The sequence below is a fragment of the Dipodomys merriami genome, unplaced genomic scaffold, assembly GCF_024711535.1.
Source record: "Dipodomys merriami isolate MVZ:Mamm:240054 unplaced genomic scaffold, mDipMer1.0.p SCAF_125, whole genome shotgun sequence".
NCBI classification, from domain to species: Eukaryota; Metazoa; Chordata; class Mammalia; order Rodentia; family Heteromyidae; genus Dipodomys; species Dipodomys merriami.
Window position 1 is genome coordinate 823,792 of NW_027202549.1, and position 24,696 is coordinate 848,487.

At 41.9% G+C, this 24,696-nt stretch overlaps 2 protein-coding genes across 2 annotated transcripts in view; one reads left to right on the top strand and one right to left on the bottom strand.

Annotated features, from left to right (window-relative positions):
• Setd2 (SET domain containing 2, histone lysine methyltransferase) overlaps positions 1-24,696 on the top strand; it is a 71,654-nt gene that overhangs the window by 3,197 nt on the left and 43,761 nt on the right. The window contains exons 2-7 of the mRNA XM_070017547.1: positions 10,572-10,587; positions 12,634-16,976; positions 19,984-20,115; positions 21,107-21,235; positions 22,361-22,484; positions 24,193-24,270. Coding sequence (XP_069873648.1) covers positions 10,572-10,587; positions 12,634-16,976; positions 19,984-20,115; positions 21,107-21,235; positions 22,361-22,484; positions 24,193-24,270 — 4,822 coding nt within the window. The remainder of the gene's footprint in view (positions 1-10,571; positions 10,588-12,633; positions 16,977-19,983; positions 20,116-21,106; positions 21,236-22,360; positions 22,485-24,192; positions 24,271-24,696) is intronic.
• LOC138823909 (small ribosomal subunit protein eS27-like) lies at positions 6,276-6,972 on the bottom strand. Its single transcript, XM_070017410.1, has 2 exons — positions 6,919-6,972; positions 6,276-6,467 (listed from the first exon to the last, which is right to left on the bottom strand). Exons 1-2 carry the CDS (start codon positions 6,970-6,972, stop codon positions 6,276-6,278), a joined length of 246 nt encoding a protein of 81 aa, XP_069873511.1.

Consider the following 24,696-nt stretch of genomic DNA (forward strand, 5'->3'; position numbering starts at 1 on the left):
ACACTTGGCATTGCTTAAAGCACTTGAAAGTGCTTTAAGTTGAGGGGGATCATCAGGGGAAATTAAGGAGTAGGATTTAAGTCAACATAAAAGCATGAGGTTGGGGCTGGGAAGTTGGCTCAGTGATAGAGTGCTTGCGTGACATGCATGAGGTCCTGGGTTCGATTCCTCAGCACCACCTAAGCAGAAAAGAAAAGCTGTAAGTGGTGCTGTGGCTCAAGTGGTAGGGCGTTAGTCTTGAGCTGAAGAGCTGAGGGACAGCGCCCAGGCCCAGAGTTCAAGCCCCATGACCGACAAAAATAAATAAATAAATAACCAGGAGATTGCTTTAAGTGGGGAAGGGAGGGGCATGGGCATCCTGATGGGAAAGGGAGGGACCAAGTGTGCCTTTTAGGCTTAGGGTGGTTTGAAACCATTCTTAGACATGTTAAAGTAGTTGAGGTGAAAAAAAAAAAATCACTTTAGAGCTGCACTGTTAGGGCCTAATATCCTGTGTTTGTCTCACATTCACTCTTCATCAGACACAGGTCTGATTCCTGGCTTGCAGCGTAGAGAAAATTGCCTTTCCGGTGAAGATGGTTGTAATCACTTAAGCATCTGTTCTTCAGGTGTCCGTTGCAGACCAGAGACAGGTGTTGAGGGCACTGTAAATTGCATATAGTCAGACCCTTCAAGACCCCCTCCTGAGGGAAATGAGCAAGTAGTTGAACAGTGGTAAGAAATGGTGCTTTTTTTTTTTTTTTAACATTTGCATGTGTGTGCTAAACATGGGTACAGTAGGGTTGACCAGTATATAAAGCCACATTTTGCCCTTGCTGAGTGTACATCCTAATGAAGGGCGAGAAATAGTGCAATCAGTTTTCCAAGGTAAGTGCCACGGGAGGAGAATGGCATAGCTTGTGGTAAGGGTAATGCAGAATTGTTGAGGAAGAGGCTGCATTATAAGGTGGGGTGGGGTGGTCATTCTCCTTGGGAGGGTACTATTTATTTAGGCAGACTTAAGAGGAAGTGCACTGTGCTAACATCAAGGATGAGTATTTCAAGCAGAGAGAATGGTCCCAAGGTGTGGGGGGGGGGGGGGGCGGGGAGGCCCTCCTGGTGCAGACCAGTGAGTTCTTCCCAATATTGCTAGAATGGGATGCATAAGAAAGAACAGTAGTAAAGTGGGTCACAGTGGGAGTCGGGGTGCAGATTTCATAGAGCCTTGCAGAACCATTCGAAAGACTTGGCTGTTCTGTAAGTTTTAGCAAGGATATTTTATAGTAAAACACGGTTAAAAGTAGGGAGAAATAGAAAAAAGAAACACTTCCTGCTCCTGTTTCAGAAATGGGAGTTAAAGACTTTTCTTTTTTGTTGTTGGTTGTAGGGCTTGAACTCAAGGCCAAGGCCCTGTCCCTGAGCTTTTGTGCTCAAGGCTAGCGCACTACCACTTTATGCCACAGCTCTACTTCCAGCTTTCTGGTGGTTCATTGGAGTTGAGAGTCTCATCGACTTTCCTGCCCAGGCTGGCTTTGAACCGTGATCCTCAGATCTCAGCTTCCTAAGTCGATAGGATTACAAGAATGAGCCACCAACTCCTGGCAAAGACTTTTTGAGACAAGGTCTTTAATCTCAAGTGATCCTGCTTCAGTCCCCTGAATCACTGGGCCTACAGGTATATCCTACTATTCTAGGTTGTTGAAAAAAGATTTTTTTTTTCTTTTGGTGCCAGTTCTGGAGCTTGAACTCAGGGCCTGTGAGCTGTCCCTCCCTAGTATTCTACCACTTGAATTGCAGCTCCACTTATTGCTTTTTTGGTGGTTAATTGGAGATGAGAGAGTCTCGTGGACTTTTCCTGGCCAGGCTAGCTTTGACCCTTGATCCTCAGATATTACTCCTGAATAGCATTAAAGGTGGGAGCCACTGATGTCCCTTTTATTGACACACACACTGTCTTTGGAAAAGTATTGAACAGCTATTGATACAGTTGTGTTTTTCTAAGAAATTGCCAAGTCTTATTTTATGTGCACTAAGATTATTTTTCTAAAAAACTCATATTCTAGTTTCCTTAGTTAAACAGTGGTGTTCCTAGATCTTTCCTGCCACTTTTCATTCAAATTGATATAATTGATTCCTTTTTTTTAAACATTTAAGTACTTTTTTTTTTTAAAGACAGGGACTGTGTCCAAGCTGGCTGCAAACTTCAGATCCTCCTACCTCAGCTTCTTTTGAGTACTGGGACTGCAGATGTACACCACCACTCTTTAAATTTTTTTTTTTTTTTTTGCCAGTCCTGGGATTTGAACTCAGGCACTGTCCCTGAGCTCTTTTGCTCAAGGCTGACACTCTACCACCTGAGCCACAGTGCCATTTTTGGCTTTTTCTGTGTATGTGGTACTGAAGCATCGCATCCAGAACTTCATGCATGCTTGGCAAGTACTCTGCCACTAAGCCACCTTCCCAGCCCCTCTAAAATCTTATGTGTGATTTGAAGTCAAGGCTTGCTAAGCAGGTGTTCTACCATTTATGTTACTCCACGCTTTGCCTTGGTTATTTTTATGTCTGTGCTAGTACTGTGGAACTTGAACTCGGGGTCTTTTTAGCTCTGTTCTCCATTAGATTTCTCAGCTCAAGGCTGACACTCTATTACTTAAGCCACACCTCTGGTTTGGGCTTTTTTGCTGGTTAATTGGAGATGAGTCTTTCAGATTTGTCTGTCAGGGCTGGCTTGGAACCTGGATTCTCAGATCTCAACCACCAGTACCCCAGCCTTGTCCCCCCCCTCCGTTCCACCCCCCCCCCCGCCCCTGCAGTCATGGGGCTTGAACTCAGGACCTGAGCACTGTAAAGCTCAAGGCTAGCACCACTTGAGTCACAGCTTTATTTCCAGTTTTCTGGTGCTTAAGTGGACTTTCCTGCCCTGCTCTTACTTCGAACCATGATCCTCAGGTCTCAACTTTTCTGAGTAGCTAGGCATTAGCTGCCCAGTTAGCCTTGTTATTTTTGAGGTAGAGTCTTAATGCTTGGGCCAGTCTGGGCAGCCATCCTCCTCGTTCGTGTTTCTCTTTATCACTGGGATGGACATGTCCATCGCTGTCTCTAGCCTTACCACCATTCTCCCAATTGTGATGACAGGCAGTGGTAGCTATCCAGTAAGAATGGAGTTGCGCCAACTTTTATGGCCAGGCTGGCCTCAAACTTATCTTTCCCCATTCTCCACCTCCCAAGTATGTAGGATTACAGGTTTGAGCCTCTGTACCTGGCTAAGGAATTTTTTTTTTTTAAGATTTCAAGCTTGCTGAATAACTGATTTTCCTGTTTGGTGGTGGTGGTGGTGGTGGTGGTGGTCATAGTCATGGTCATGGTCATGGGGTTAGAACTCAGCGTCTGGGCACTGTCCCTGAGCTTTTGTGTTCAAGGCTAGCACTCTGCCACTGTGAGCCACAGCTCCTCTTCTGGTTTTCTGGTGGTTTATTGGTTATGAGTCTCACAGCCTTTCCTGCCTGGTCTGGCTTTTGAACTGTGATCCTCAGATCTCAGCCTCCTGAGCAGCTAGGATGACAGGCATGAGCCATGGGTGCCTTGACTATGTTAAATAACTTAGTGGGGCCCTAGGACATATTTGGTATGTAAGTGTCTTCTTGCAAAATCTGGTTATTCATGATGGTGTTTTGATTTGTTTAGAGTCATTGTAGTTCGTTTTTGTTTTTGTTTTTAACTGAAAGGATCTCACTATGTAGGTCATCCTAACCTTAAAGTCATAATGGTCCTGCCTCTGCTCTCCTAAAATACTGTACTGTGCTACTACTACATCCACCTGAAGTATTTTTGTTTTTTGTTTTTGTCAGTTGCGGGGCTTGAACTCAGAGCCTGGGCACAGTCCCTGAGCCTCTTTGTGCTCAGGGCTAGTGCTCTACCACTTGAGCAACAGCAACACTTCTGGATTTTTAGTGCTTAATTGAGATAAAGCCACCAGCACCCAGCTGAAGTTTGTTTTTATGCCTATATTTATTTCTACTTGTTCTGTGTGATACTCATGGATTATGTTTAATGACAGTAAATTTATTTCTGCTCTACTTGATTAATTATTTTAGCTTAAAGAGAAAACTGTGGGCTCATGTCTGTCATCCTAGCTACTCAGGAAGCTGAGATCTGAGGATTGCGGTTCGAAGCCAGCTTGGGCAGTAAAGTCCATGAGACTCTGATCTCCAGTTAACTACCAGAAAACTGGATATGGCTCTGTGGCTCAAGTGATAGAGCGCTCACCTTGAGCTGAAGCGCTGAGGGACAGTGCCCAGGCCCAGGGTTCAAGCCCCACAACTGACAGAAAAACAAAACAAAACTGGAGGCATATGAGGGACAATTCCATGAAAATATTTTGTCTTAAGCTGAATTTTGACTTCAGATTTTGTGTTGGTTTTTCAATTCAACTTTGTATTTGGAATTCTACTGTGTTTTTAAAAAAATTTTTTTGGTTTTTGTTTTCTGCTAGTCCTGGTGCTTGACCTCAGATCCTGGGCACTGTCCTTGAGTTTCTTTTGCTCAAGGTGAGCGCTCTACCACTTGAGCCACAGCGCCACTTCAGGCTTTTTCTGCTTATGTGGTGCTGAGGAATCGAACCCAGGGCCTCATGCATGCAAGGCAATCACTCTACCACTGAGCCACCTTCCCAGCCCCTTAGAATTCTACTTTCATGAATTCAAATGAAGACAGTTACTTGTATAGTTTTTGGTTGTCATATATTAATAAAAGGTTGACTTGAGGGCTGGGAAGGTGGCTCAGTGGTGAGCGCTTGCCTTGCATGCATGAGGCCCTGGGTTTGATTCCTCAGCACCACATAAGCAAAAAGAAAAATGCCAGAAAGTGGCGCGGTGGCTCAAGTGGAAGAGCGCTAGCTTTGAGCTGAAGAGCTGAGGGACAGTGCCCAGGCCCAGAGTTCAGGCCCCACGACTGGACCTCAAAAAGATAAATAAATAAAAATAAAATAAAAAAAGGTTGACTTGAGTCCCTTAGCTTTGACATTTCATTCCTAATTTGGTAATCTTTTCATTTGTTTATTTTGGTGAGGCTAATTGGCATGTTAGCGTCTTTTGCAACTGAGGAAATAAATTGCTTATTTGTTCATTTATTTCAGCAGTACATGCTTGAGTTTGAACTTAGCACTTGCTAGGCAAGTACTCTACCACTTGAATCACACTTCCAGGTTATTTTTCAGATATGATCTCACTCTTTTTGACCTGATTGGCCATGGAGCACAATCCTATCTACATTTCCTGCAAGGCTGGAATTCTAGGTTTATACCTCATTCTTGAGGTGGGGTGGGATCTTGCTCACTTTTTGACTAGATTGGCCTCCAACTGTTTGCCTTCCAGATTGCTACTTTTAGCAAGTAGCTAAAATTACAGGTAGGAACCATTGTACCAGGCCGATAAATTGATCGTTTAAACAGAGGTATAAGATTGGCCTGAATCACCTGTACATGCCTTTTCTTTTAGAAGCGTTTTCTGTCACATGCTAGCTAACATGTTGCTAGTGAAAATAATCATGAGATGGTGTGGGTGTTGATAGGCAAATGATTGTGACCAGCAGGTTTCTTCCTAGGAGCACTGCTCTAGGTAACAAGGCTCTTGAGCAAGAGGTGTTTGCTAACTATAGCTCTTCTGCCAACTTCCTTACCAAGTATAGTTGGAACTTCTCTTTTAGCGAGGGTTATATAGTAAGTAATCATCAATATTTGCTTTATCATTCTCTTTGTGAACCCATGTTCAGACTTTCATTTTAAGTCCTCTTGTCTGATATTTGGTCTCTTGGTGGATAGTTAATTATATATTGTGTTTTAGTGAGTAGATGATGCCAGGACTAAATTTTTTTTTTTGAGTTTTATATGAATATAGAATAAAACAATTTTTTTTTTTGGTCGGTCGTGGGACTTGAACTCTGGGCTTGGGCTCTGTCCCTGCACTCTTCAGCTCAAAGCACGCACTCTACCATTTGAGCCACAGAGCCACTCCCGGTTTTCCTAGTGGTTTATTGGAGATAAGAGTCTCACGGACTTTCCTGCCCCAGCTGCCCTTGAACCGCGATCCTCAGATCTCAGCCTCCTGAGTAGCTAGGATTACAGGCATGATCCACCAGCGCCCGGCCAGAGCAAATATTTTTATAAACTGACAAATGGCTGTACAAACCCATTGTACGAAATTCTATTTATCCTGTTCTTGATCATAGACAGTATTCTTTTTTGTAAATCCAAAATGTGTTTACGGGGATGGTTTCCCATTCATCTTGATTCAGTGCTTTTAGTATTGCTTCTTTCTGAAGGACAATCCTTCTATAGCCTTTGCTCTTCCTCCTGTACTCTGGGGGACCCGGGAATGAACAATACACAAAACTGTATGTACATGGGTAAAGACCATAGTTGTTTTATGGCACCCTGGACATTTCACACCCAGAAAGTAGTAATTGAGGTTCCTCTTGGGTTTCCTTCTTCCCTCTTCTGGAAAGGGATGAAAGACAGGAAATAGACTTAAAAACAACAACAACAACAACAACAGTAAAAGGGCTTGAACTCAGGGCTTTGGAGCACTGTCCCTGAACTTTTTTTGATCAAGACTAGTGCTCTACCACTTGAGCCTGTAGCTCCACTTCTGGTTTTTAGGTTGTTAATTGGAAATGAAAGCCTCCAGCCTTTTCTGCCCAGGCTGGCTTCGAACTGTGATCCTCAGATCTCAGCCTCCTGAGAAGCTGGGATGACAGACGTGAGTCTCCAGCCCCTGGTACCAGGCAGTATTCTTGTGAAGAGATTATCACTGCTAGAAAGCCAAAGATTCTTTTTCTCTACTGACAAGTAAAAGATATGACTTCCATGAATTGTTTTTTTTTTTCAACTCAAACATAGCTACACATTTGATGGTACTACTTTTGTACCGAAAATATAATTACCATAAAGAGGTGAATTTTGTGACAAAATATCTTAGCCAGGCACCAGTGGCTCATGCCTGTAATCCTAGTTGCTCAGGAAGCTTGAGATCTGAGGATTGTGGTTCAAAGCTAGCCCTGGCAGGAATGTCCATGAGACTCTTTATCTCCAGTGAACCACCAGAAAACTGGAAGTGGTGCTGTGGCTCAACTGGTAGAACACTCACCTTGAGCTGAAGAGCTGAGGTACAGCATCCAGGCACTGAGTTTAAGCCCCACAACTGACCCCCCCCCAAAAAAAAAGTCTAGAGGGGATGGGGGAAGTTGGGGATGATGGGGGAGAAAAACAGTGAAATGAGCCACTGGTGCCCAGCGAAAGACTTACCTTTTTATTGGTGTTAAGGACTAACATTTAGAGTAGTTGCCATTCAGAAACAACGTGGATCAGTTTATTTTGCCTGTAGTTGCTTGTTCTCTTAGAGGTCTTCAAAATTAATCTTGACATACTTTTACTAGCCCAACTGGGAGGGTTCAGGAGATTCCTTAGCTGCGTTGGTGCTTTCCTCTGCCCCAGTAAATGTATATGCTTGGAGATTAGATGCCTGAATGATGCAAAAATGTGCCTCACATTTTTGGTCATCCAGAGCTGTCCTTTTGGCTAGGTTTGTCTTTCCTTCCTTCCTTGCTTGTTTGCTTACCTTGCCAGTACTAGAGTACTGCTGTCTTTTTGTAGATAAGATTCTCAGGGACTTTTCTGTCCAGGCTGCCGTTGAACTGGAATCCTCAGATTTTAGCCTCCTGAGTAGGTAGGATTACAGGCATGAGCCACCAGCACCCTGCAGCATGAGTCTTAAGTAGTATAAACTCTTCATTAGAAGAAATTTTTAATCCCACATGAAACTCAAGAGTTGATTCATTGTCATTCTATGTATATCTTAAGGGAGACCAGAATTAATATATGTGAGTAATTTACTTTTTGTTGGGAGAGGCACCTTAAAAAAAAAAACACTGCTTTTTTTTGGTCAGTTCTGGGACTTGAACTCTGGGCTTGGGTGCTGTCCCTCAGCTCTTTAGCTCAAGGTGAGTGCTCTACTGCTTGAGCCACAGCGCCACTTCTGTTTTCCTAGTGGTTTATTGGAGATAAGAGTCTCACAGACTTTCCTGCCCTGCCCGGGCTGGCTTTGAACCATGATCCTCAGATCTCAGCCTCCTGCGTAGCTAGGATTACAGGCGTGAGCCACCAGCACCCAGCAAAACTGCTTTTCTTAAGTCACAAAAACATGAGAAAGTACTGCCATGTAGGTTATGCTATATACACAGGGTGGGGTTGTCCAAAGTTGAAAAGTGCCTCTAGACCTTAAGCTCCTGGTTTAGAAAGATGAACAAAGTTCACAAGTTGCAACAAGTCTATCTGCCAGAGATTCTTCGGATCTGATACCAGCTGCAGATTAACAGAAGAGATACATAATCGTGGTCACTGTGTTAGTCATAACCAGGTAACAAACACCTGAGACCATTAACTTAGAGGGAAGGTTTATTTTGATTCAGTGCTTTGGACTTTTTGATCCTTGATCCATCAGTCTTGGAGTTTGGGGGTCTGTCGTAAGGCAGACACCCCAGATATTTAGGAGGCTGAGATAATATACCAAAAAAGGTATGCTTTTTATGAAAGAGAAGAGTTGAGATGGGCTTGAGCACAAAGTGAAAGATTAAAAAGATTATTCTATGTACCATTAATGAAGGAAAACGTTCTGGTTTTTAGTTTTGAGACTAGGGTATCACTTTGTATTCCAAGCTGTCCTGGAACTCAGGATCCTCTTGCTTTAGCCTCCTAGTGCTAGGATTATAGACATACACCACCACAACCAGCTAGGAAAACATTTGGTCAATTAAAGTACATCATCATTGATAGTATGATAGTTGATAGTATGATGTGTGGCTGTGTGGGAGGGTGTTCTTAAAATTGATGACATAAGTTCTAACATATCTATGATAATTTAGTGGTTTGGTGGAAGAAAGAAATACTTGATCCTGCTTGAGATTTCTCTTCTATATATTTGCTGATGTTGAGTTCTTCACACTTAGAATGCTGTATGATTACCTTCGTTAGAACGTAACTGAGTTCTTTCGTGGTGTTGATGGCTCATGCAGGAAAGTTTGTGACACTCTTACCTCCAATGAACCACCAGAAAACCGGAAGTGGTGCTGTGGCTCAAGTTGGTAGAGGGCTCGCCTTGAGCTGAAGTGCTCAGGGATGGCACCCAGACCCAGAGTTCAAGCTCCACAACGGATTTTTAAAAAAAAATTCCTATTTAGCCCAGTGTAAGGTATAAGTCAGAAAAAAAAAAAAGCCAAAATTTAGATGGAGTAAGGGGCAGTGGCCAGATTTCTCATTAAGAATTGTATTTTTATTCCTTTGTGTGTATGGTGGGCACGGAGGAGGGGGTGTTAAACTGTTCAGTAGTCCCTTTGCTGAAAGTGTGAACAGAGATAAATTCAATTATATTTTGTGTGTGTATGTGTGTTTTGATATTAGCACTTAAACTCTGAGCTAAGACATTATCCCTTAGCTTTTTCACTCAAGGCTGATATTCTACCACTTGATCCGCAGCTCAGCTTCGGACTTTTTGGTGGTTAGTTGGGCATAAGAGTATCATAGACTTTCTTGCCCCCAATACCTTTGAACTGGGATCCTCAGATCTCAGCCTCCTGAGTAGCTAGGATTACAGAGCTGAGGAAGAATTTTCTATTTCCTTGTATATATTGTTTTTTAATCTCTGATTACCTGAGCTCTCCTTTTGCTTAGGATCTTCCCACAGTTGTGTTATTCAGAAAACAATCTCTGATGGGTGCTGTTGACTCACACCTGTAATCCTAGCTACTCTGGAGGCTGAGATCTGAGAATCATGGTTTTTTTTTTATAATAATTTTTATTGAGATTAAATGATTACATAAATTTCACAAGTTTCACAGAGTTGTAGGATAGTGATACTTATTTAAAGTTACACAGTTTAACCTTCTCAAGGCAAATTGTCATTATCTTAGTCTATAAGAGAATCCTGTTTTGAAGCCAGCCCAGGCAGGAAAAGTCCATGAGACTTTTATCTCCAGTTCATTACCAAAAAAGGTGGAGTGGAGCTTTGGCTAAAGTGATAACCTTGAGCAAAAGAAGCTTAGGGAGAGTGTCCAGGCTCTGAATACAAGGCCCCCTCCCTCCAAAAAAAAAAGACCCTACCTCTCTGGGTCACCAGTTCATTTCCATGGGTAACTTCCTATTTCTCTTTGCAATCTACTTTGAATCTATCCTCCCACTGAATTGAGCCACTTACTTTCCTCCTTGCTGCTACACTGTACATACTTCTTTGTGTTTTTGTGTTGGAATTAACTTTTGTTAACAATTATATTTTGTAGTTTACAGGAAACTAAGCTCCTCAGGGCAGCGATTCTGCTGTATTCACCTTCCAACTGTAGCACTTAGCATGGGGCAGTACATTATCTCCAATAAGAATTTGTGTAAACTAAATGCGCAGGCTATGAAAGAACTGATAGTTCATGTAGAATATACTTGTAGGAACCAAATGCCTTGCTTTAACATAAACAACTTTGATTTCAATCTGTTCTTAGTATTTATTTCTTTTTTTTTTCTTTTGCATGTTTTCTTGGATGAATGGAAATAGAGAAGAAGAAAATGAGGTAAGTAACAATTCATTCAGTTCACCTTTAAGTACAGCTTAGAGATTGAATAAAAGCTAAAAATTGTTTTAAGCTGTCATTTTTTAATTTTTTTATTACTCTTTTTTGGTTGGTCCTGGCCCCAGAGTTCTGGCCCCATATCCGACAAAAAAAAATAAAAATAAAAAAATATATAAACAGAGAATGTTGGGGGGAAAAAAAGAAACCAAGAAGCAGCTCTGGAGACACCTTTTTTATTTTTGGTCAGTCATGGGGCCTGAACTCTGGGCCTGGGCACTGTCCCTCAGCTCTTTACCTCAAGGCTAGCACTCTACCACTTGCCACAGCACCACTTTCGGCTTTTCTGTTTATGTGGTGCTGAGGAATCGAACCCAGGGCTTCATGCATGCAAGGCAAGCACTCTACCACTGAGCCACCTTCCCAGCCCCTGGAGACAATTTTTCCCTGATTCTATGTAAGATTTAATTTCAAAGTGGATTCTATTTCTTAAAAATAGTTAATCAGCCGGGCGCTGGTGGCTCACGCCTGTAATCCTAGCTACTCAGGAGGCTGAGATCTGAGGATCGCGGTTCAAAGCCAGCCCAGGCAGGAGAGACCATGAGACTCCTATCTCCAATAAACCACCAGAAAACCGGAAGTGGCGCTGTAGCTCAAGTGGTAGAGCGCTCGCCTTGAGCTGAAGAGCTGAGGGACAGCGCCCAGGCCCAGAGTTCAAGCCCCACGACCGACAAAAAAAAAAAAAATCATTGCTCTATAACATGTAAAAACTTTCACTTTTCCACTTGAATAATATTGCATACTTTTGAGAACTGATTTCCTATTTTATCATGTTCAGGGTGAAAATTACTTACTCCCTTACACAGCCAATGTTGAATAAAGAACATCACTTACAGAACTTTTGTAGATAGCAAATAATGTTCTTTAATTTAGGCTTGAGTTGCCACACAGGCAACTGATTTTGTGATGCCAGGGAACTACTTGCTTTGTTGATTTCTAATACTTCTCAGACCACACAGTTTTGAAGACAGTGATCCTCCTGACATATCGCGGGAGTTAGGTTCCAGAGACCCCCCCCCCCCCCCACAATAGGTAAAATCCATGAAGTAGCAGCCTTATGTAGTCGTCCCTTACTATATCAAGGTTCATTTACTGCTACTTTGAGGATTTTCATCTACTCACAGGGGTCTCTGGAACATAACTCCCACAATAGGTGAAGGATCACTATTTACCCTTTGTTTTTGAACCCACAATAAGTCAACTGTGATATAACAAGAGATGGCTTTACTAAGATAATAATTACTATCCCTAATGTATACATAAGGCATAAACTATACATTGTGTATAAAAATTGTTTTTGTAAAATGCTATCTTATCAAGTAGCTTATTTGCATGTATGAAAATAGAACAGTGATCTAGGTAACCATGACTCACGCTTGTAATCCTTGCTATTTAGGAGGCTGAGATCTGGTAGATTCAGATTAAATATCATCATGACTCCATTTCCAAAATAGCAAAGAGAGCAGCACTGAAGAGGTGGCTCGTGTGGTAGAGCACTCACTGTGCAAACAAGCACAGGAGGTCTTGAGTTCAAACCCCAATACCACACCAAAAAAATTAATTAAACAATAGAAGAGCAGTGAAATTATTTTAAGAAAGGGACAGGGCAGGAAGTTTAATCAGAATACATTGTATGCATGTATAGGCATATCACAATGATCTCCCCTTATTCAATTAATGTATGCTTCTAAGAAAAACACTACCTAGAAAATAGTTGTGAAATTGGAAGACAATCTTTATGTGACAGAAAACAACAATAGAAAACTGTAGGTAATTGTTGGAGGTGGGAGTAGATATCTAGGAGCGTATTATACTATTGTCTATACTATTGAATGTGTTAAATTTCCATAAGAGCTTATAAAATCTGTAACATAGTGAGATTTACACTATTGTTCAAAACAACTTCTCTGACAGACATTTTGAACTGTAATGCAGGCATTTGATAATCACTACTGTTTATCAGCAATTGTTTGTTTTCTTCATTTTTAGGCAAAGATTGAAAATGTGCAGAAAACAGGTTTTATCAAAGGACCAATGTTTAAAGGTGTTGCTTCAAGTCGATTTTTGCCCAAAGGCACGAAGACAAAAGTTAATTTGGAGGAACAGGGGCGGCAGAAGGTGTCATTCAGTTTCAGCCTTACAAAGAAAACATTGCAGAACAGATTTCTCACTGCACTTGGCAATGAAAAGCAAAATGATACTCCAAACTCTCCAGCTATACCTCTTCAAGTAGACTCATCCCCTAAAAACAAAATGGACAGCGGGGAAACCTTATCTATTACAGAGGAATCGTCTCCTCCCAAATCAAGAGTGGAATTGGGCAAAATTCATTTTAAGAAACATCTACTACATGTAACCTCTCGGCCCCAGCTGGCTACTACCACATCAATAACGCCTCCATCTCCTCCCACTGTACACATACCAGCAGTCATAGCAGAATCAATTATAGACTCGCCCCCTTCATCTCCACCTCCACCACCTCCACCTCCCCAAGCTACAATACCCTCACCACCAGCACCAATAGCAGAGCCAGTGGCCTTGCCACAAACACCAGTAAAAGTTCTGGGCGCACCTGTTTTCTCACCAGAGGATGTAGCAGTTAGAGCTCTGAAAGAACCACCAGTTACCACCGTGCCGGAATCTTCAGAAGGAGATAATAAGCATGATACTGTATCTAATAGTGCAGAAGAGCAGGTAACTGAACATTTGAAAGAGCAAGTTGATACTCTCTCGCAGAAAGAAGATTCCCATATTGGGAAGGAAGAAGAAATTCCGGATAGTTCGAAGATTAGTCCGAGCTCTAAGAAACCAGGTTCTAAAAAGAAGTCCTCACCCTTTGAAGGCACCTTTCTTGCTTCAGAATCTGACGAAGATTCTGTACGGACTTCATCAAGTCAGAGATCACATGACTTAAAAAGTTCAGCAAGCACTGAGAAGGAAAGAGATGTGAAAAAGAACTCAGCACCTTTAAAAAACAATGAGGATTCAGGGAAATCGCGCTCTAAAACAGAGAGAGATGATAAATATTTTAGCTACTCAAAATTTGACCGCGATCCTCGGTATGTGTCTTCCCGGTGCAGGCCGGAAAGAGAGCGAAGGCGGAGCAGATCACGTTCTAGATCAGACAGAGGCTCCAGAACGACTTTATCCTATTCTCGATCAGAACGGTCTCATTATTACGAGTCTGACAGGCGCTACCATCGAGGGGGTTCCCCTTACCGAGAAAGGACCCGCTATTCTCGGCCGTACACAGACAACAGGGCGCGAGAGAGTTCCGACTCTGATGATGAGCATAAGAAGACATACTCGAGGCGTACCTCATCTCATTCCTCCTCTTACAGAGACCTAAGGACATCATCCTATTCCAAATCTGATCGGGAGTGCAAAAGTGAGAGCTCTTACTTGGAGATGGAGAGGAGGGGAAAGTATTCAAAACTAGACAGAGAAACAAAGAGGATATCAGAAAATGAAGCAATAAAGAGATGCTGTTCTCCCCCTAGTGAACTGGGCTGCCGAAGGGGGTCATCCTATTCCAAGCACGATACCAGTACTTCCCGTTACAAATCTGCCCTTTCAAAACCTAGATCCAAGTCTGATAAACTTAAAAATTCTCTCTGCTGTGCAGAATCCAATGAGGAAAGCAAACAGTCTCCTCCTTTTGGCTTACAGACTCCTTGCTTGAAAACTAGTGAAGTCAGAACAATGACTAAAATCCCTGAAAGAGAAAAGACTCGGTCCTTGTCTCCATCAAATCAATTAAATGATTCCCCCCCTTTAAAAAAGATAGATGGGTCACCTGTTTTCAAGTCTGAATTTATAGAACATGATTGCCACGATAGTATTAAAGAACTGGACTCTTTATCCAAAGGGAAGAAGGATGAATTGAGAAGTTTTTGTCCCCTTGAATTCAATGTAAATGGATCTCCTGGGGCAGAATCTGACATGGCAACATTTTGCACTTCTAAAACAGGTGCTGTTTTGATGACTTGTGATGATAGTGTGAGTGGATCAGAGGTGTCCCCTTTGGCTACGGTGTGCATGCTCTCATCAAATGGCTATCAGAGTATCAGCAAATGCAAGGAGAAAGACTTGGATGATATATGCTTGCAGCATCCATCAAAAAGTCCACTGAGAGAAACAGAATCTCTAGTGTCCCCACACGATAAACTTACCTCTTTGCCAGTCATAACTATAGATTATTCCAGAACAGTAGTTAAGGAAGCCTTGGAGAAGAGAGTTTCTTGCTGTAAAACCAAAGATTCAGATAGATACTGTACTGCAGATGAGAGTACCCCTTCTTTCTGTTGTTCTGAAGTTGAAAACGTTGAGCCTTCAGTTAGGAAGATTTCATCCAATAGCTTTATGAATGTGCACTTAGACTCAAAAGCAGTCTTATGTGATGATAGAAGTCCGACAGATCAGCACTCAAAATTTGCATGTGAAGAGTATCAGCAGAGCGTCGGTAGTACTAGTTCAGCTTATGTTAACCATTTTGATGATTTATATGAACCTATAGAGAGTTCAGACATCGCTTCATCTCCAGGGATAAAAGCGGACAGTTTAGCTCTTTTGCAAGGTGATGAGGACACCTCTCCAGTTCCAGATGCAGCGCTGACAGATAAAAATAGTACAGAGTTTTTAAAGCATGCCGAAACAACCATCGAAGTGGATAGTGACCTTCCTGATTCAAGAAAGGGATTTGCTTCCTGGGAAAACAGGCATAATAATGGATTATTAGGTCATGGTTTGCAGGAGGCTCAAGAAGAAGGGAATTCCATATTGCCTGATAGAAGAGGAAGACCAGCCATCTCTTTGGATGAGGAAGGAGAAAGGGGGCATGCACACACTTCCGATGATTCAGAAGTTGTGTTTTCTTCTTGTGATCTGAATTTAACCATGGAAGACACTGACGGTGCACCTTACACCTTAAAGTGTGACAGTAGTGGTCATGCTACTGAAATTGTGTCAACTGTCCATGAAGATTATTCTGGTTCTTCGGAAAGTTCAAGTGATGACAGTGAGTCAGAAGATACAGAGTCTGATGATAGCAGTATTCCAAGAAACCGCCTCCAGTCTGTTGTGGTTGTGCCAAAGAACTCTACGTTGCCCATGGATGAAACAAGTCCTTGTTCTTCTCGGAGCAGCCAGAGTTACAGACATTATTCCGATCACTGGGATGATGAGAGATTAGAGTCAAGGAGACATTCATATGAGGAAAAGTTTGAGAATATGACAAGTAAAGGCTGTCCTCAAACTGAGAAGTTCTTTCTTCATAAAGGAGCAGAGAAGAATCCCGAAATTTCTTTTACACAGTTCAGCAGAAAACAGGTAGACAAGCATCTGCCTGAAATTGCTCATCCTCAGAGTGATGGGGTTGATAGTACAAGTCATGCAGATGTGAAATCTGACTCTCTAAGTCACCTGAATTCGGAGGACATAGTAAAAGGCAAAACATCTAGGCAACAAGAAGAGCTTCCAGTTTATTCTTCGGATGATTTCGAAGAGATACCAAGTAAATCCCGGCAACAGATCCCTTTCCCTAACCGGCCAGATAGCAGACTGGGGAAAATGGAGCTAACTTTTTCTTCCTCTTGTGATATCTCCCGCATGGACAGCTTGCATTCCTCGGAGGAGCTCAGAAACCTGGGCTGGGACTTTACTCAACAAGAAAGGCCTACTACCACCTATCAGCAGCCTGACAGCAGCTATGGGACCTATGGGGCACACAAGTATCAGCAAACTGCCGAACAGTATGGCGGGCCCCGTCATTACTGGCACAGCAATGGCTACTGGGACCCGAGATCGGCGGGCAGGCCTCCTGGATCTGCAGTCACTTACGATCGCATGCAGGGTCAGGTGCCAGATTCCTTAACCGATGACCGTGAAGAAGAGGAGAATTGGGATCAGCGGGGTGGATCCCATTTTGCAGGCCAGTCCACCAAATTTCTTCTATCCCTTCAGAAGGACAAGGGCTCTGTGCAGGCGCCAGAAATAAGCAGCAATTCCATCAAAGACTCTCTAGCTGTGAACGAAAGGAAAGAGTTTTCTAAAAACTTTGAAAAAAATGACCTCAAAGAGAGAGGGCCTCCCAAAAAACGGAGGCAGGAATTGGAGAGCGAGTCTGAAAGCGATGGAGAGCTTCAAGACAGAAAGAAAGTCAGAGTGGAGCTAGAGCAGGAGGAGACATCGGTGCCACCACACTCGGAGCTGATCGGGCCTTCCTGCGTCATGGGTGACTTCAGGGACCCACAGCGGTGGAAGGAGTGCGCCAAGCAGGGCAAGATGCCTTGTTACTTCGATCTGATTGAAGAAAATGTTTATTTAACAGAAAGGTGAGTCACAGCAAGGCTTGCATGATACAGTTTTGATACTTGTTAGGTGTTTGATGTAACATAGTTACCTGTTTGGATGCAGTAGTGTGGCTTTTCCACCCACCTCGCCCCACCCCTGAAAACAAAATAATATGCCTAATTTTTTTCTCTGCTGTGTCTGATTCTAAAAGTATAATAGCTAAGTTTTTCTCGAGTTCTTTTTTCATAAGAAAGTGACAGAAAAGGAAATAAAACCTTAGTAGTATTTAGACTGGGCACTGGTGGCTCATGCCTATAATCCTAGCTACTCAGGAGGCTGCCATCTGAGAATCCCACTTCAAAGCCATCTCAGGCAAAAAAATACATAAGACTTTAAAAAACAATTTTTTTTTTGCCCCTCCTGGGGCTTGAACTCTGGGCTGAGGCACTGTCTCTTGAGTTTCTTTTTTTGGGGGGTGGGGGGGGTCTGGTCATGGGTTCTGAACTCTGGGCCTGGGCGCTGTCCCTCAGCTCTTCAGCTCAAGGCTTGCGCTCTACCACTTGAGCCACAGTGCCACTTCCGGCTTTTTTCTTTTTGCTTATGTGGTGCTGAGGAATCGAACCCAGGGCCTCATGCATGCAAGGCAAGCGCTCTACCACTGAGCCACCTTCCTAGCCCCTTTTGAGTTTCTTTTGTTCAAGGTTAGGACTCCACCACTTGAGCCACAGCACCACTTCCAGCTTTTTCTCAGTAATTTCCTGGACATGAGTCTCATGGAGACTTTCCTGAGGGGGGACTGGCTTTGAACTGAGGTCCTAAGATTTTAGCCTTCTGCATAGCTAGGATTAAAGGTGTAAGCCACAGTCCAACGCTTCCATGAGACTCTTAGTTCCCGTTAACTATCAGATAAATAGAAATGGAGCTATGACTCAAAAGTGGTAGAGCACTAGCCTTGAGCAAAAGCGCTCAAGGATAGCGTGCCAGCCCTGAGTTCAGGCCCCATGAAGCGTTTCGTTTCCCTGCCTCCCAGTCCAAGATGTGCACAGTGAAGTATTGTTAGTTACTTCACGAAGCTGGAAACATGACATCGGAATTTGCTGTCATGTATTTAGATGTATTGTTAATTGATTAAATTTGCTAACAGCATAATACATTTTGGAAATGGTAACATGGTTTGTTTATTTATTTATTTATTTTAATAAAGAGCAACTTTATTGAGAAGGTTCCTACACTGACTGGCCAGGGCCGCAGCACAGGCTCGGGAGCTGATACTGCGACCCCGAGCGGCCCACGTACTTTGTTTTTTGTTTTTTTAATTTTTTTTATTGTGATTAAGTGATTACATAATTTCCCAAATTTTACAGTATTGTGGGATAGTGATATTCAGTTAAAGTCACAAACACATTCTGGAGCAAATTGTCTATCACAGTCTATAACATTTATGAGTTCTATGAGCTTTGCGATACGGTTATTTCTTCCGGTAACATGGTTTATTAAAATTCCCTAACAGGGGCTGGGGAAGGTGGCTCAGTGGTAGAGTGCTTGCCTTGCATGCATGAGGCCCTGAGTTCGATTCCTCAGCACCACATAAGCAAAATGAAAAAAAAAAAAAACGGAAGTGGCACTGTGGCTCAAGTGGTAGAGCGCTAACCTTGAGCTGAAGAGCTGAGGGACAGCGCCCAGGCCCAGAGTTCAGGCCCCTGACCGGACCCAAAAAAATAAAAAATAGAAAAATAAAAAAAATAAAAATAAAATAAAATAAAATTCCCTAACATAAAAGAAGAATAAGAAGTAAGGAAAATTTACTCCTCTTGAACTTTTACCCCCTCGTTGATAGATAGTATTATTCCCCTCTCTCCACCCCACATTTATTGGCACATATTAATTATACAACATGGGAAGTGTTGCTGGGCACCAGTGGCTCACACCTGTAATCCTAGCTGCTCAGGAGACTAAAATCTGAGGATAGTGGTATGAAGCCAACCCAGGCAGGAAAAGTCCATGAGAACTTTATCTACAATGAACTCCCAGAAAACCAGAAGTGGTGTTGTGGCTCAGAGTAGTAGAGTTCCAACCTTGAGCAAAGAGCTCAGGAACAGAATCCAGGTCCCAAGTTCAAGCCTCACAACCAACAAAACAAAAAACCCAAATCTATCATCAGCTTTTAATCTCAACTATTACTTTTCCTCATGTGGTCTGATTCTTAAACTTTGACCAGCCGTTATTACTTGAAACTCATGAATTATCCTGTTTATCTCTTGAGCGGAATACGACCTTAACATTGAAAATGCTCACAATCTGATACTTAGCTCATCTGAACTAAGAAATACGGGGTGAGTTTCAAAATAGTAGACTTGAATTCAGTGTTTTTATCTGTCGAGGTTAAGGATGTCTCTGAATTCTTCTTTTCTTTTTTTGTGTTGGTCCTGGGACTTGAACTTAGGGCCTGAGCATTGTCCATGAGCTTGTTTGCTTAAGGCTAGCATCCTACCACTTCAGTCACAGCTCTACTTCTGCCTTGTGGTATTAAGGTGACAGATCTCCTGTGTCTTATAGTAATAAGAGTCTGACAGACTTGCCTTGTTGGGCTTGCTTTGAGCTACGATCCTCAGATCTCAGCCTCCTGAGTAGCTGTGATTACTGGTGTGAGCCACTGGTGTTCCACTCTAACTTCTTTTTTTTTATTACACATCACGTAAAGAGTTTATTGGCCAGAGATGTGTCTCAGGCAGTTGTATACCCTGCCAAGGGATCACGAAGCCCTGACTTAAATCCCAAGCATAGCCAAAAAGGAAAATAAAATGTTTTTCATCTATTAAGTATTAATGATTGTGTTTTCATTCCTCTTTCCCTTCTTCTGTTTCTCCTTTGTCTATGCAGTACAGGCTGGCCTTGAATTAACAGCCTTTGCCTTCCAAATGCTTTATTGCAAATGGTTAATCTATGGGATCATCAAACGTGAAAACGAGATTTGGTGCATATTTGATTATGTGGATTATATCATCTCCAGGATATTTAACCAATTTTTTATGAAATTTTGCCCAACAGGAAGAAGAATAAATCTCATCGGGATATTAAGCGAATGCAGTGTGAGTGTACACCTCTTTCCAAAGAGGAAAGAGCTCAAGGTGAAATAGCTTGTGGGGAAGATTGTCTCAATCGTCTCCTCATGATTGAATGGTAAGTAGATTAAGTACTCTGCTTTTATTCAGCTCTTTTTGTAAGTCTCTGTATATTCTAAAAATAAGTCAAATATAATGGTTTTTATTCTACCTATGAATGATTATATTAAAAGATATCTCACTGGGTGCTGATGGCTCTTGTCTGTTAGTCCTAGCTGTGCAGGAGCCTGAGATACGAGGATTGCCATTTGAAGCCAGTCTAGGCAGGAAAATCCATGAGACTCTTCAATAAACTACCTAGAAAAGGCCGGAAGTAGTACGATGGCTCCAGTGGTAGAGCGCTAGCCTTGAGCAAAAGAAGCTCGGGGACAGTGCCCCGGCCCTGCGTTCAAGCCCAGGACTGGCAGGAAAAAAAAAATTTACTCTCATCAAAGCTTTTCTCTACTTAGCACCTTCTAAAGTAAATCCACCAACTTTTGAGCATAGGTAGAAATATTTTCTGTTTCACAACACATAATAATTATGTATTAATAATGGTGATTTATACCTTAATCTTAGTAGTTATGCAAAGCCATTGTATCTGCCAGTTTTGGAATATCAAGATTTCATTGAGGGATGAGGGATGGATCAGTTAGAGAAGAACCTTGCCATATTATATTGCATTTGCTCCGAACAAGACTTGTAATGACTTGGGTTTGTGTGAAATACCTATCAAATAGATGACTGCATTCAGAAAAACAAATTACTGATGATTTGAGTGGAATATGATTCAGGTGTCCATAAATAAGTTAGTTCTGCATAGTTGACAAGATTCTACAACTATATGATACACAGCCTGGCAGGGCTGTAGATGAAGCTACAGGCAGTATTGCAGACATACTCCCTCAGGTAATGTGGTAAAAATGTAGATAGTTCTAAGGAATCCTGTAGTGCTGGAAGGAATTTTTGACAAAGTCTGTACATGAACACTGCTAGCCCTAAAGACGTGGCTACATTTTGCTGCTCTTGCTGTTTATAAAGAATAAACTTTTACCAACTTCTCGTTTCAGTTCTTCCCGATGCCCAAATGGGGATTTTTGTTCCAACAGACGGTTTCAGAGAAAACAGCATGCAGACGTAGAAGTCATACTTACTGAAAAGAAAGGCTGGGGCTTAAGAGCTGCCAAAGACCTCCCTTCGTAAGTTCTGTTGTAATCACCTTTCATTTTTGTTGAACAAGGTTGGATGTTTTGCAGGAAAATACTGCACTGAGCTTATTTATGATTATTATGCAGCTCACGCCTGTAATCCTAGCTACTCAGGAGGCTGCGATCTGAGAACCGAGGTTCAAAGCCACCCCAGGCAGGAAAGTCCTTGAGACTCTTATCTCCAATAAACCACTAGAAAACTGGAAATGGCTTTGTGGCTCAAGCGGTAGAGTGCTCGCCTTGAGCTGAAGAGCGCAAAGACAAGCACCCAGGCCCAGAGTTCAAGCCCCACAACCGACCAAAAAAAAAAAATTGAGTTTTAGAGAATCAAGTAAAAAAACTTCTCTGTCTATATACAGGAAGAGAATTTCATTACTTGTGACAGATGTGCATGTCCTTTCTTCCTCAGACAGTTTTGTTCCCTTTGATTTTAAGTCATCACGAGGTTTTGCTACAGCTCCTCAGCATCTATGCAGTGCTAGAAAAAGGAATTAAAGAACAGGTGTAGGGAGCAGACCTGTAATCCCAGTTGTTAGGCAACAGGAGGCAGGAGGATCTTGAATTTTGTACTATCATGTCAGAGTCTTTCTTCTGATACGTGGGGATCTCATGAACTCTTTGCCCTCCTGGTCTAGAGCCATGATCCTCCTCAGCCTCTTGGGTGCCACCTTCTGCGGCTGTTTGTTTGAGATGAGACTTTTGAGTTATTTTACCCATGTTGTCCTCAAAGCCCAGTCCTCTTGATCACCACCTGCTGAAGTAGCTAGGGTTACATGGTGTGAACCACTGGTGCCTGCCCTAAATTTCTTAGGTATAGCATGTTTCATCATTTTGAAAGATCCTTAATAAAAGAGGATTTTTTTTTCACTTGGCCATGTTAACCATGTTGTCTTCTTTTAATAATTACATTGATTTTGTCAACATGTTACTAAGAAATACCTAATGTACATTTAAAAAAATCCCTTTGGTAACAGTATGCTTATTTTGTGGGTGAAAACTTCCAGGCAGGCTATTTCAGGTCAGAACTTGGGACTAAAGCATAATGAAGCCTTTGTTTACATAGAGCCAGCCAATAGCTGAAGTCACTGGTGAGAATGAACTTCCTTTGTTTTGCAGGAATACCTTTGTCTTGGAATACTGTGGAGAAGTACTTGATCATAAAGAGTTTAAAGCTCGAGTGAAGGAATATGCACGAAACAAAAATATTCACTACTATTTCATGGCTCTGAAGAATGATGAGGTGAGCGGCATTAGCTGTGTTTTGCTTTGAAACCGATTTGAAAATACGGGGGTTTGAAGGGGTTTTGTGTCATTTGAGAGGACATAAGAGCCAGAAAAGTATAGTTTTACACAGCCTCTATATTTGTTACTAGGAAAGGATGGGAAGCTCATCGTTGGTGCCTCGCACCTGTATCCTAGCTACTCAGGAGGCTGAGATCTAACTAAAGGTGGTGATTTGAAGTCAGCCTGGGCAGGAAAGTCTGTGAAACTCTAATCTGCACTAAACCAAGGAAGCTGGAAGTGGAGTTTTTGGCTCAAGCTGTAGAGCATTAGCTCTTAAGCAAAGAAAGCTGTGGGACAGAGTCCAGGCCCTGAGTTCAAGCCCCAGGATTGGCCCAAAAGGAAGATGGGAGGGGGAAGTAATTGGGTTTATATGTCAACGTCAGCACACATGCTTTATGTCACAAGTCTTTAACATTACTATGACCTCCAAAATACATTTCTAGGTTATATTGGCATTTCATAAAATAAGAAAAATAGAAACAACTTTAGAAGTGTTTTGATACAAACAGTAAGTGTTAGGATTTTTTTTTTTATTGTCAGTCATGGGGCTTGAACTCTGGGCCTGGGCCCTTGAGCTTTTCAGCTCAAGGCGAGTGTTCTACCACTTGAGCTCTACAGCACCACCTCTGGTTTTCTGGTTATTCATTGGAGATCAGAGTCTCCTGGCCTTCCTGCCTGGGCTGGTTTTGAACTGTGATCCTCAGATCTCAGCCTCCTGAGTAGTTAGTATTACAGGCGTGAGCCACCAGCTGGAAACAAATTTTTTCAAAAGAATATTTTTAGGGTGAAAGTAACATGCTAATGACATACATTTTTGTAAATCCTTTTCTGTGTGGCTTAGTAGGGGTGATCTAGCTTCCCCTCTTTGCCTCTACATTCAAGGTGGGGATTGTAATTCTAAGGCTGTACCTTCTCCACTTGGGGAATAACTCAGCAAGTTTTCAAATTCCTTAAGGAATTTGGATGTGCACGCAGAGTTTTAGAGCTACTGCATTGTGGCAGGGACCATACTTCAAAATGAAGTCTTACATATATAAAATAATACTGGAATGCAGTAGGAGATAAACCCCAGCGAAAAGTAAATGAGAAACACATTGACAAATACAGAATACTATTTTGCCATAATTTTTTGGTAGTGGTGGGATGACTGGAGTTGCACTCAGGATCAAGACTTGCGATGCAGATAAGCACCTCTTGAGCCACAGGTTCCCCCCGCCCCATTTTTTTTTTAATTTAAATTTTAACTTTAGTTTTCTGATCAAGTCTTGTTTTTTGTTTTTTGTTTTTGTTTTTGTTTTTTTGCTGGGCCGGACTCTGAACATGATCTTACCTATGTAGCTTCCCATGGGCATGGATCACCATGCCTAGTTGGTTGGTTGAGATGGGAGCTTATTAATAACTTTCTGTCCCAGCTGCTTCCTGCGTAGCTAGAATTATGAGTGTGACCTACTGTGCGTGGCACTCCAAAACATTTACAGTTAACAGATTTTCCAGGAAAAAAAAAAGCAGATCTATATTTGTCACTTGGTGTAGTATGAGAAAAGTTGTATAAATCAAGCTGGGGGCAAAGAAGTTTATCTAACTTTGCCTTAATGTTTTTTTTACCTTTGCAAAATGTTTGACTCTTTAAAGATCTCATTTCAGAACTCTTCTTCTTTCTCCAGATAATAGATGCTACTCAGAAAGGAAATTGCTCTCGTTTCATGAATCACAGCTGTGAACCAAACTGTGAAACCCAAAAAGTAAGTTATGTGGATTTAACGTGTAAGCTTAGGCAGTACATAAAAGGTACTCATGAATTTTATTTTTGTTATATTTTCCTGTGTTCATTTTGAAATAAGTTTAGAGTTCTAAAGTATAGTAAATTCTCCCATATTCCATCCTTTACCTACTTTTTTTCAATGTTAACATCATTTGGAATCATAATAAAATGATTATACCGAGGAATACTATTGATTAACCAAAAGATCGTTTTTTAAAATTTTGACAGCTGTAATTTTTCTGGTTCAGCCCTGGGATTCACATTACAATGGATTGTTCCCTTGCCTATAGTTATTTTAGATAACGATGTAAAAGATGCCAAAATATGTCTAGATTTTCATTATTGTGAAGTCCATTGTGTACTGATATATTCAGGGTATTTTTTTAATCAAGTCTTGCACAGGTGT